The sequence below is a fragment of the Heteronotia binoei genome, chromosome 1 (assembly GCF_032191835.1).
Source record: "Heteronotia binoei isolate CCM8104 ecotype False Entrance Well chromosome 1, APGP_CSIRO_Hbin_v1, whole genome shotgun sequence".
Classification (NCBI taxonomy): Eukaryota; Metazoa; Chordata; class Lepidosauria; order Squamata; family Gekkonidae; genus Heteronotia; species Heteronotia binoei.
The window spans coordinates 245,564,795-245,578,339 of record NC_083223.1 but is presented as its reverse complement, the minus strand read 5'-3'; the positions used below and the strand labels follow the sequence as shown (position 1 = coordinate 245,578,339).

The following is a 13,545-nucleotide window of genomic DNA, read 5'->3' as shown; positions in this document are numbered from 1 at the left end:
TGCACCTTTGCTTTCAGGATTAGCTAACTATGGATACAAGAACCAATTTACAGGCGGGTAAACAAGAGAAGCCTTTGAGGTCTGAACAGATGAATCTGTTGCAGCTCCCCCTAGAGTTCAAATGGACTAAATGGAGCATTTAGTATTGTTGATGTCTCTTAAATGCCTATCACTTCCTCCTTTCCTAGAACTCTGTCAGTAAATTGATCTTGGAATTGCAAGTCTTTCAGGACCACGGTCTTCCATTCCGAATCTGGGTTTGGTCTCTTGCAGGATCTGCCAGAAAATGAGCTCCTCCATCCTCCCCTGAATATCCGTGTGGTTGATTGTCGTGCCTTTGGGCGATACACACTGGTGGGAAGCCACGCTGTCAACTCTTTGCGCAAGTTCATCTATCGACCTCCGGATAAGAAAGCTCAGCAGTGGAGTACAGCAGGTATCCAACCAGGGAGAGCAGGAGGAACATGCCCTAGAGCAGGGCTTGGGGGGCTGAAGTGTGTGATAAGGTCAACTCCAGCTAGGGGAAGAAAAGGAGGCAGCTGGCAAAACATTCAGTATTTAATAAACCCTCTCCAGATGGGGTTACCAGCCCAGTACTGACAGCCCTCAGGAGATGAAGGGGGAGGAGTAAAGTTACAAAAAAATGTGTTGTGCTGGAATCATGAAGCAACTTGCAGTATGAACCCAGAAGTGACATCACCATGCATTGCACCAAAGCAGTGACATCACTAGTGGCTTCATGCCAGAAGTGATGACATCACAGCACCAGCGTAATTCGCTCTCTCCCATAGCACTCCCGTTGTTTCCCTGAACAACAGCAGGAGCAATGTGGCACAGGGCAGGAGATGTGGCATCTGAGGCACTGTGATATCTGAGGCACTGTGCTGTGGAAAAAGGATTCCCTGCTGCAAACATATGGGGTTCATTGGCAAGCCCATACCTCTGGCCCTGCCCATTCTCCAGTCCGATTTGTAGGCGTAATGCCACCAGCCTACTTGCTGGTTGCTGTAAAACAAGGCTGAGGTAATAATGCAAGCCAGCACTTTGGAAATATTCTGTATGAGTATTTCTCAAACTAGACCCTGGGGAACCATGAGGAGTGCATGGGAAAACAGCAGGAATGCATGAGTCACTCATCTTTAGGGTGCTGCCCACTGTGGAAGTCAGTAACAGCAGCTGGGCAGGCCAAAATTCTCAGTACAGTGCCCATCATCTTCAGGGTGCTGTCAAGTAAGGTTGCAAACTCTGGGCTGGGAAATTCCTGGAGATTTGGAAGAGGGGCCTGGGGAGGGCAGGGTTTGGGGAGGGGAGGGATAATGTCATGAAGTCCATCCTCCAAAGCAGCCATGTTCTCCTGTGAACTGATCTATTTAGTCTGGAAACTAATTGTAATTCTAAGAGGTCTCCAGGCCCCACCTGGAGGTTTACAAAACTGGAGAGAGGTCACTCAGGAGTGTGTGTAAAGAAACAACCAAAATTATAGTGGTGACCAAGTTGACTATGAATATATTGTATAATGATGAAAACCCTTAAGGTGAAAAGTAACTCTTGCATTACAACAATGAATACACACTATTACGTACAATATACTGTAAATTCCAACATGAAAAAAGTCTCGGTGGTATGAAAAGAGTCCCAATAAGTAACTTGAAGTGTACAATTAATAGGGATGCAAAGTCTCCAGTGTAATTTTACAAACTGGCATTTGCTCAAAGTGGCTCAAGGCCTTTTTGTAAAAAAAATTGTAAAATTGCACTGGAGACTTTGCATCCCTGTTAATTGTACACTGAGTTTGGAAGTTTTTGAGCATTCTTGGAATGCTGAGGAAATATTTAGAATTGAACTTTGGAATTTTCCCATATAGAATATTACCAGTGGAGTATCCTGTGCTGGAAGAATTGTCGAAGCAGGAGTACCAAGTTGACTTCCTGTTCATTGGGACTCCTTCAGATTACTTATTGGGTCTCTTTTCATGCCGTTGAGACTTTTTCCATGTTGGAATTTACTGTATATTGTATGTAATAGTGTGTATTCATTGTTGTAGATGCAGGAATTAGTTTTCATCTTAAAGGTTTCCATCATTATACAATATAGAAAAAAAGGTAAAGGTAGTCCGCTGTGCAAGCACCAATCATTTCTGACTCTGGGGTGACATCACATCATGATGTTTTTACAGCAGACTTTTTAACAGGGTGGTTTGCCATTGCCTTCCCCAGTCATCTACACTTTCTCCCCAGCAAGCTGGGTACTCATTTTACCAACCTCGGAAGGGTGGAAAGCTGAGTCTACCTTGAGCTGGCTACCTGAACCCAGCTTCCACTGGGATTGAACTCAGGTCATGAGCAGAGCGCTTGGACTGCAGTACTGCAGCTTTACCATTCTGCGCCATGGGGCTGCTATTATACAATATATTCTTAGTCAATTTGGTCACTATAACCTTTGGGTGTTTCTTTATACACCCACCTGGAAGTTGGCAGTAGCCAAAGATGGTAAACAGCCATGGTGATTAGAAATGCTGCAGTCAGTGCCTGGTCTCTCAGGTCTCACAAAAAAGACAGAGACCTGTGCAGAGAACATACAGCTTACTATTAATACTTTGAGAAGGGCTGGTTCTTTATCAAGGTGTGTTTCTGTGTCTCTGTTTAATAATAAAATAATAATAATAATATATTGGATTTATATCCCGCCCTATACTCTGAGTCTCAGAGTGGTCACAATCTTTTTTACCTTCCCCCCCCCACACACACACACAAAAGAGACACCCTGTGAGGTAGGTGGGGCTGAGAGAGCTCTTACAGCAGCTGCCCTTTCAAGGACAACTCTGTGAGAGCTATGGCTAACCCAAGGCCATTCCAGCAGCTGCTAATGGAGTATTGGGGAATCAAACCCAGTTCTCCCAGATAAGAGTCCACACACTTAACCTCTACACCAAACTGGGCTCCTGAATAAATCAAAATAAATAAATCAGAGTATAAGTGGTACCCTTGTTTATAAATTTCAAAAATAGAACTTTTCTTAAACATGGATTTTTAAACATTTGCTCCAAATGAAAATAGGCTTGGGGGATCTGCAATAAATTTGAAAGTTTGAAGGAAGGATCCTTGAGTTGCTCATGTTTGAGAACTGCTGCTCTGTGTAATGTGTCTTTCCATAATGCAGGGGTTCTCATGTCTTTGGTACTTTGGTGTAATTCTCACTTGCATAAATTATCCCTTTGAAGACTGGAACCCTTCTGTATTTTATCCTTCCATTCTTTGATCAATTTTCCTTTTCTCCCTCAATCAGTCAGTGAACTTTGTCCAGCCTTCCGGCCATCTTTTGCCCTCCAATGATTCTCGCTTTCTGTGTCTGTCCGTCCTGTCTGGACACTGTGCCTCTTTCTCTCTTCCTCTGTCCTCTTGTCCAGCTAAGCTCCTGAATGCCTATGCAACCCTGGCAAACGGAGGCCCCTACTCTCACCCTGCAGGTGAAATTGTAGTCAATGTTGAGCCTGAGGTTCCCATCAAGAAAATGGAGACTATGGTGAAGCTGGAAGCGGTAAGTGAAATCCAATTTAGGAAGCAACCCCTGCAAAATATTGAATCTTGAGATCCCTCCAAAATAAGGAGGCCCTGACTTACTTTCTTGGATTACCAAACTTCCAACAGTTCCCAGAAAGCCACACTTAACTCCCTCTGCCCCAGTCCTCTTTGCTGCAACAAAGCTCAAGTCCATATACCTGCATTTGCATATCTACCCTCTATTTGCTCCATCTACCCTTCCCATTCATATCTCCTTTTGCTTCTTTCCCCACTGTCAAACTTCAGTGCAAGTTGCTTAGGATAGGGGCCAACCTTGCTTGCTTATGCTGTAAAGCAGGAGTCTGCAATCTATGGCTCTAGTCTACAGCCAAACAGGGTTTAGGAAGTAATCCTAATCAGGTCCTATTCAAGTTACTCAGTCAGGCTTATGCCCAGGAAATTGTTTTTAGGATTGCACAGCTAGTACAGAAACAAATATGGCTCTTTTTAAAAGAAAACTAAATCTTCCTCTTCATCTTTCAAAACATACCTTGGTGTGCTTGCCTAAGCTTTATACTTGCCCTGACCTGGATAGCCCAGGCTAGCCTGATCTTGTCAGATCTCAGAAGCTAAGCAGGGTTGGCCTTGGCTAGTATTTGGATGGGAGGCCTCCAAGGAATAACAGGGGTGTGATGTGGTAAAGTGCTCCCCTCAGCATGCTGGAGATGCCAAGCTCATAGGGGATCTCTGGCTGACTCTCTTGTACCTGCCCCCCACATTTTATGTGGATTGGCTTTATGGATCTGAGTTACAGCTCCCCCAAAGACAGGGACCCCAGGAAAGTGCTTTCTGGGAAATGACAGATGCAGGTTCAGGAGTGTATAGAATGGACCCTATGCAAGGTAGAGACATCAAATGTATAGGGGATCTTCCTTTGACGCTCCACTACATGGCCTCCAAGTTATGTGCAGATTGGACTTAGGGGGTCTGAGTTATGGACTCCCAAAAAAGATGCACACAGGAAAGTTCTTTTGGGAGAGATGTCAGGCACAGGTTCAAAAGCGCAAGCTACACGCATCAAATGCACAGGAAACGTATTGGTGTTTTCAAGGCTGGAAAAGTCCCCCCCACACACACTTTGAAATTTGGTAAACGTTTTGACTGAGCGGAGACTGTGTGGACATGCATCCATTCACAAACCGCCACGAACAGCTTGAAAGTTCATGGAAAATTCAAGCCAGTTGACCAGTCATGAATTTTGATTTGTGATCACGAACCAACCAAAATTCATCGCCACCTTTTGTTTGTGAGCTAGTTCAGGCCAGAAGAACTATCTAGAAGAACTATTATACTATGGGGATGGTGGGCAATGATTTTCATGGGACTTACAGGCTTCTTAGACGTGCTTTATGGAGCCTACAGCCATGCCTGAACATGTCGGATCTCAGAAGGTAAGCAGGGTTAGTCCTGAGTAGTACTAGGGTGAGATGCTTTGCAGAAATGGCAATGACAGAGGTGAAGATTTACCAGGTGTGAACAATGCATAGATTTATGCCAGTGTGCTAAAACAACTATGTAGGGTGCTTCTGCATCTATTTATGATTTAATGTGAGACCTTGTGTGTGCCACTTCCTAACAAAGGACTCACAGCAATTAGCATTGAAAACAGTTGAAGTTCTTAATCAACATGGCAATGGTTAGTGATATCAAAATGCATGTTGTAAGTTATACAAATGGGCTTTCTTACACTGGCTTCTGGTTGATCTCTTGCTGTGCATTTTTAATGTAGGTTAATTCTTTAATTGTAAAAGGCTGCAGACCCCTGCTGTAAAGTCTACTGACAGTATTGGATGAAGAATCCTACTGGCATCCGTTCATCCTGTTCTGCTGTATAATATGCATGAATCATATGTCTGGAACTTTATGCTTCTCCAAAGCCATTATCCCAGCATTGGGGTTGAATGGTAGCATCAACCATGCCCCACTACCCCCAGCCCCTTCCTGAGGGAGCCTTCCACAGTTGACTTTGTCCTCCTGTTTCCTTCTTGTTCACTAGCTGTCTGAGGAGTGCACCTGTGGCTTTCCCCTTGATTGAGCAATGTGCATATCTATGTAGTGGAGTGTGCAATACTTATAGCCATCTGCCTGCATTTAACCATTGCTTGTTCTTCCCCGTTCCTCTCCCCATTGGCAGAACTCTGACGCGGTCGTTAAGGTGGAGCCGGTAAGTGTTGGCTATGCTTGGTGTGGCTCTGTAGTAACTCATTTAATTGTTCTTTCTGCTCCAGTCCTTTAAAAGTCCTCCTCTGTGGCTAAATTTGTGTGCTTCAAGCTTGGTCAATGAGCTGGAATCAGATACCTTTGAGGATGCGAAGAGTGCTCTTGGTCTAGTTGGTAACAAACCTATATGCAATCATGTCTTTGGAGTACGCAAAGCATGTGTGCATCTAAAAAGAGGCTTTTGCTTTCTGTTAAGTATTAGAAATTCCCAGGATCTACTGAGATCACAGTGGTATTTTTCCAGTTTGTTGGCCTCACTCTAGCCCTCTGCACACAATCCTTTCATGTGCTGGCTGCATGTGCAGAGAGGAAGAACAGGCACAAATTCAGGACAAACAAAAGAAAGTATTTTTTCATTTGAAGAGCTGTGGAATTCATTGCTCCATGATGCAGTGAAGGCCACTAGTTTATTTAGCCTGAAAGGGGGATTTGGCGTATCAAGCGAGTATAGGTACCTCAGTGGTTATTATCCATTATGGCTCAGTGGTATTGTGCTTCTGAATATACTTATGTAGGGAACCAGCAACCAGGGGAAACCTTGGCCTCTGGGTCCTACTTGTAAGCTATCTTTCTGCAGACATCTTGTTAGCCCTTGTGTAAAACAGGATGCTTGGCAAGATGAGCTGCTGGTCTGATCCTGCACAGCTACTCTTGCACTTTTAGTGATACTCATACTTTTTAAAAGTTAATTCCTGTTCATTGGGAAAACATGCAAGATGGCAGTGGGGGTGACAGTAAGGTTCCTGAGCTGAGATGTGACAGCATTCATTCATGTAGTCTCCTCCACACGCTGGCAGTCTGAAGTGAAAGAAGGAATCACCCCGTGATTCTGGTGATCGTCTCAGATTTGCATGGGCTCCTACTCTACTCCTACATAGCATCTGTTTTTTCACCTTCCACAGCAAATCCCTTGCTTTTGAAAGCTGGCATAGAGTTGGCCATTTGACAGGTCAAAAAGTATCCATTGTTGCTCAAGAACTGTTACACTTCCAACTTTATTAAAACAACAATAATTATAACAATCATTAGCTTTGGTATCTTTGCTAATTACAAACTAGTTAACTTTTATTGGGAAACATAATTCTTTAAAATGATAATGAATTATTATACATTTTAACAATGTAACATAAGGCTTCTATAAACGTGAATGATTTTCTGACTAATTCTGCTCTTTGGTTTTTATCCTGGAAGCAAATTAGCTGTTGGCTAACTATTAAAAACCAAAATCAGTTGCAGAAGGGTAACTCTTCTTGTGTGGAAATGCCTGCAGGTATAGCAGATGAACCGTAGGAAAAGCTTCGCTTTGCTGCTGCAAGACTTGGGGGAGGGGGGAAGCTACTGTCTCCCCAACCCTTGTTGGCCAATAATGTCATCAAGATTTTTTTTTTAAAGGAAAGCATTTGCTTTCCTTTAAAAGTCTTAGACTGATTCCCCACTAGGCTTGTTCCAGCATCGGAGCTCTTTTCCCCCTGATGCTTCCATCCCAATTCGCACAAGCTGCCCCAGGGCTGCGACTTGCCTCGCCTCTTTCCCACAGCAAGCAAGATCCTCTGAAAACCAGTTTCTGCCTGCCACAGGAAAGAGGCAAGGCAAGTTGCAGCCCCGGAGCAGCTTGTGCAAAATTGGATGGAAGCGTTGGAGGGGAAAAAGCTCCGACACTGGAACAAGCCTAGTGGGGAATCAGTCCTAGCTTCCGGGGTTCTCTGACAACATTTGATAGTGGTCAAATAATAGGCAGTCCATTGACTATAAATGAGTGATCGTGGACTGGTGCGCCAACCCTAAGGTGGTGCCAGGCATCCCTTTTGACCATGAAAAGGTATGCAAAGAGTTCTGGGAAATTCCCCCTGGGGTGTTTGGAATGTTGCAACTATTGCCTGTAAATATTCCAAGAATGGTATTTAATTGGGCTGCCGAGACCAAGGGTTCTTCAGGCAGAGCAGGAGACAGAACAAACTCAAGTCCCCTTACTGTATCTCCATTGTCCTTTCATTTGCAGTCAGAAGAAGAGAAGGAGAAAAAGAAGAAAAAGAAGAAAGGAGTGGAAGAAATTGAAGACGACGAGCCTGATGAGAGCATGCTGGACTGGTGGTCAAAATATTTTGCTTCTATAGAGACAATGAAGGAGGTGGGTGGTCACCAGCAAACTGAGAATGGCGGTGGGCATGGGTTTACAATAAATAAATAAATAAGACTACCAAAAGGGTGCTAATTTTTGTCTTTTCAAAAACCAGGTTAGACATGGTAACTTCACTCAACTAACAGCAGCATTTTTTGTATGGTACAAGAACCTCGTATCAAGGGATGGCTACTTGCACTGGGGGAATTCCCTGCTTTTAGTGGAATACATCTACAGGATTTAGCCCACTGGGCTGTATGCTGCAGCTAAGTGTGGAGCCTTCCTCCAGTACAGTAGTGCTTACTCCATGGCTCTCAGAGAGCCATATTCACAGAGACCTTCCACCAAAAGAGCCCCATTTACTTCCATACCTGGCATGAGGTCTGTTGCACCTCGGGGAGCCTTGCAGCTTACCCATTCCACAGGCAGCAGCTGCTTCAAGGGGCAGATTGAACTGGCAACCATACATAAGCTCAGAGCACAAGGGAGTCTCTGAAACATGAAGGAGGCCCCACATTAGGGAATGGTGCTCAGAAGAGCCAAAGGTGGCATCGAGCCACTAAGTATCACTGCTCCAGTACAGAGAACTTCCTGTTGGAGAGCCAGTCTGGTGTAGTGGTTAGGAGAGGCAGACTCTTATCTGGGAGAACCAGGCTTGATTCCACATTCTTCCACAAGCCACCAGCTGGGTGACCTTGGGTTAGTCACAGTTCTCTCAGAGCTGTTCTCAAAAGAGCAGTTCTCGAAAGAGCTTGTTCAGCCCCACCAACTTCACAGGACATCTGTTGTGGGGAGAAGAAGGGAAAGGAAATTGTAAGCTACTCTGAGACTCCATGTGAAAGGCAGGGGATAAATCTAATCTCCTCCACCTCTTTCTTCTTTTTCTTCATCTTCATCTGTATGAGGTTTCATTTTCAAAAAAAAAATATTTGTTAGATTAATGAAAAATCCTTCTGGTATGTGTGAGCTGTGGAATAAACGCATTCAGGTGGGTCCCCCCCCCGCCCCCGGCTTGATATTCTTTGTTGAGAAGGACTTCTTGTAGCATCTCAGTACTGATTGCCCACATTCTATTTATTCATTAAAATATATATTTCCTGTCTTTCGCTTGTGGCTCAGTGCAGCTTACATTTTCAAAAAAATAAAAATATGAAGTATGCTAAACGCCCTCTCAAATAGAACTTCTGGTATGGCTCCTTCTAACAGTGATGTTCCACCCCCTCACGGTGCCCTTTCTTTAAGATGAGAGCAACTTTAGCAAAGGAATAGGGTTTGTGTCTGAGCACAGTGCCATGTGTGGGACTGCGCAGAGACCGCAATGAAGATCAGATTCTAGTGGATGCCAAGCAGGCCATTTTAAGCAGCTAGAGGGTGAAAACCGGAAGACTGTTGTTGGCACACATGGGGAGACAGGTATTCAAGGCCATGAATTGAACTTAAAAACAATCAGCCTGTGTTGCTGCTTTAAAATAGACAATATGTCTTCCCATTAGCAACCCCTGAAGCTGAAGCATTTTGAACCAGTTTTCAGATTGTCTTCAAGGGCAGACCAACATAGAATGTGTTACAGTAGTCCAGCTGCTAGGGTTCTAAAAGTTCCACTGTATTCACCTGTCCTGTTGTGCAACCTTTCTCTTTCTAGCAACTTCGGCAACAGGAGGCAGCTGCAGCAGAGGCAGAGGAGAAGGAAGAAATGGACCTGACCGAGGGTAAATTTGTGGATGACAATGGTGATTGAGGATTGGCTAGAAGAGACTTAACTCAGAGGTCTGTTCCAGTTTAGAGAGAATGCAAACTGAAGAATGTTGGCGAAGCTGTGCTGAGAGCATCTCTGCCCTTAACAGCAACCAAACAGGCAACTAACCAGTAAAGCATTTCCCATCATTGCAACTCCACAGTATTCTTAATTTCTCTGTCCTGCAGCAGTTAAAGGCACAGACTGCTTCTGACCATTTAAATATGGCACCCTTAATTGAGAGCTAGGAGAGTTGCGGCTAAGGAACAAACCGTGTTGATCCTTTAAGAAATGTTGGATATGTATGCATTCACATCAAGCTGCCTTAAACTATGTCAGACCTTTCAAGGTCAGCCTTGCCTACTCTGATTGGCAGCAGCTCTCCAGAGTCTCAGGCAGAGGTCTTTCTGGTGCCTAAGGTACATTGTTATTTTCTCACAAACAGATGTTTCAGGGCCACATTTCTGCTACATGGAACATTTAGGTGTAAGGGAATTTTAAGCTGCAATCACACATGCTAAATAATGCAGCTTCAATGCACTTTCAAACTGGATTTTGCCAGTTCACAGATGAACATTCAGTTGGAAAGTGCATTGAAACTGCATTATTTAGCATGTGTGATCATAGCCTTAGAGTTTCACTACACATTAAACAAGCATTTTGAGTGGTTTTCAAAAATAAACAAAAACAGGAAACTTTTTTGCTGTAATGAAAAAAGTAAAGTATCTAATTTTAGCAACTATGGGCCATTCCCTGTGTCAGTGCTGAGAATGTCATCTAAGCCCCGGAAAGTACACAGCTCCAAAAAGCAATGGTGAGGGTAGGAGAACCAATATGGATTGGGCTGCAGGAAGAGGTCTAATATCCCCCTGCCTTGTTTTGCCAGTTGGAGATGACCCCCCCCAAAAGGGTTTAAATCCAAGAAAGAAAAAAAGACAGGTCTCAAACTGTGCCTGTCTTTTTTTCACTCCCAGCACTTAAAGGGTGGGGGGTGGTCACACAAATGATGTGGAGGTAAAGTGTTGACCCTCCCATCTGAAGCACTGACCCACATTGCCCCCTCCCATGACTGCTTCTTGCAGCTTCATTGCACAACAGGGGATTCCAACACCAATCCCCAGCATGATATGTAGTTTGGAATAGTGAGAAATATTGAATGCAAAGGAAGGTTCTCTGTGCCATCTTTGGGCAGAAGAAAAATGTTGACCCATAAGAGATATCTTTTACCAAATATGCAAAGAAGGAATTAAGTCTGTTGCAGTTCTGATACCCCTTCCATAGCACCCTCAGTATGCACGATCTTCCTTTTACCTCTCCTTTCCCTTTGCCCACTGCCCAGTTCTAAAGTCTAAACATATCCATGTTCTGTTGCATGCATTGTTACATCACACTCTCCTTGTCTCATTGTCTGTTTTGGTATCATCATATATCCATTGGCAAAGAGACTTTTAACAGTTGGCAGGAATAGAATGTGGTCTGTGATCTGTGCAAGAGCATTTGTAGAATAAGCAGCTTCAAGAGGGAGTTAGATAAAAATATGGAGCAGAGGTCCATCAGTGGCTATTAGCCACAGTGTGTATGTGTGTGTGTATATATACCCAGAAAACACCAGGTTCAAAACTTGTATCAAAAAATGAACAAAGATGAGGAGCTAACCTGGGAGATGCTGGTTGTCCCAGGGATGGGTGCATGGATGTAGAAGGGTCAGTTTTGAGCAACAAAATCTTAGTGGCTGTCTGCCAGCTTTCATGCACATCATGGCTGCATGTTCTGTTTTCCATCTCATGTCATCTTTACCACCACTGCCTGCTTCCAACCATTCACCTTTCCCTCCTGCCATCCACCGCCTTTTTGTTTGGGGCTCAGAAATCAGACTTGATGACTCTCCTGTGAAAGGCTCCAAGGGACAAGGGAAGGTCAAGGAAAAAATCAAGATGCCCAAAGAGGACAAGAAGAAGAAACAGCAGCAACAGCAGCAGCCTCAGCAACCAGAAGTGCCCGAGAAGAAGAACAAGCAGAAGATCGATGAGATGAAGGTGAACTGTCCTTTCTTACTATCCTCTCTGCATTGAAATGGTTGACACGTAAAAATAAAAACATGCACACGCATATGAATTAGCAAAAGGAAAAGTTTACTAAGGTATTAGGGAGGGTTATATGAAGGAATAAAACAAACTGAGTCTAGCTGACTAAGCTACATCTTCCTAGCAACAAGGAGACTTTGCCCCCTCCCCCACACACAAAGAACTCTAAACAAAGAAAGAGAGAAGAAAAACCCAAAATGCCTGTGTGACAAAACACAGGTAATATCTCCCAGTTATGAATTGACCAAGGACCAGGCTAAAGGTCAGTTCATTATGCATAAGACCTTCCTCTTCTAATGTGGGAACTTCTCCTTGACACTCCATAGGTCCTATGTATCTAACTAACAATTTAGCACAGGCAAAACAAACAAGTTGGTGCTTGGGGGGAGGGGCAACAGTGGAAGGGCTTCTACAGTTCTGACCGCACTGGTGGACCTCCTGATGGCACCTGTTGTTGCTTTTTGGCCACTGTGTGACAGAATGTTGGACTGGGTGGGCCATTGGCCTGATCCAACATGGCTTCTCTTATGTCCCATGACATCAGGTAGAGAACTTGTAAACACTCCAACAGAAAAGCTTTGAATCCCAGAAGGAATAGTAGAGTATTTGGACTCTGCATCCCTCTTGGCTGATGCTTGGACACTGCTTCTATTGGCCAAACCACTGCACACAAGAGAACAAATATGCAGCACATGGCAGAATTCAGGCAGCTTATCAATCCCTCCTTCAGGAAGTCTAGAGCTGCATCCCTGGTTCTCCCCCCAACAGTTCTATGAGATATGTTAAACTCAGAAAAAGCAATGTACCAGTGAGCTTCCTGGCTGAGGAGAGATTTAAACCCTGCCCAGTCCTGTTGCAACATTTTAACCATTGTACCACCCTGGCTCTTCATTAGTACAAGGTCCAGGGTCCCAAGTCAGGTATCTTATTGCTGTCAGCTGCTATAGCCCTGTAGCTGGGACCTAAACCCCAGTGCATAATGTGCTGGATTCAGTGCGCATCAGCAACACCAGGGGTCAATCCACAGAAAAAGAGGTGCTGGAGCTCATTAGCACAGCTCATGTGCATAACTCATTTGCATATGCCGCACACCCCTGACATCACTGGAAGGTGTACTGAATTATATCAGCTCAGCATCTACCTTCAGATGCTTCTTGAATTATAATTGTCATAACAAAATCTTACTCCCATCATACATTTTAAATTACTTTCTCCGATGTGACCACCAATATTCCCTCTAAGCTGCAGAGTCTTGTGAACAAAAATTTTACTTTGTGAGCTACTGCATTCATTAGTGTGCTCTGGGGTCATCCTTCCTGAGCTAAGACAAAAATGTGTGTGCTGGAGGCTAAAAATCTGTGAGCTTCTCCTGCTCACTCAGAGGGAACTCTGGTGGCCACAATGGCATGATGATTTCCCTCTGCCTGCTTTAAATGATTTGGTTATTTTCCCATTTTCTGGGGAAATATGCACACGCATATGAATTAGCAAAGGGAAAAGTTTGGTGGGAAAAATATTAGAAAGTTTGTCAGCTAAATTCTCACAGGGAGGTTGAACAATGGAGCCCAGAAGCAATTATTGGAGGGTGGGGATAAGAAATAAAGAGCACAATAAAATCTAGAGGTTCTGGAGCTCCACGCCTGTGAGCTCCTGCCCAAAATGAGGCCTGCAGCAACCTATAAGTCTATCACTGTGTAAACACTGTGTAGGTACACAGAGCTGCATTGTTGCTCCGTTCACTTTATCAGGGCTTGAACAGCTCCACACATATGTCCTCTCATACACTTGGAATTCTCCTTTCCGGTGGAATGAACACGACAAGGTTTA

General features: G+C 44.1%; 1 protein-coding gene across 1 annotated transcript in view; it reads left to right on the top strand.

Annotated features, from left to right (window-relative positions):
- The window catches only part of OTOF (otoferlin), a 199,353-nt gene that overhangs the window by 160,429 nt on the left and 25,379 nt on the right, over positions 1 to 13,545 (top strand). Inside the window, exons 29-34 of the mRNA XM_060250592.1 lie at positions 274 to 436; positions 3,407 to 3,537; positions 5,695 to 5,724; positions 7,780 to 7,908; positions 9,542 to 9,608; positions 11,531 to 11,670. Of these exons, the coding sequence (XP_060106575.1) occupies positions 274 to 436; positions 3,407 to 3,537; positions 5,695 to 5,724; positions 7,780 to 7,908; positions 9,542 to 9,608; positions 11,531 to 11,670 (660 nt within the window). The remainder of the gene's footprint in view (positions 1 to 273; positions 437 to 3,406; positions 3,538 to 5,694; positions 5,725 to 7,779; positions 7,909 to 9,541; positions 9,609 to 11,530; positions 11,671 to 13,545) is intronic.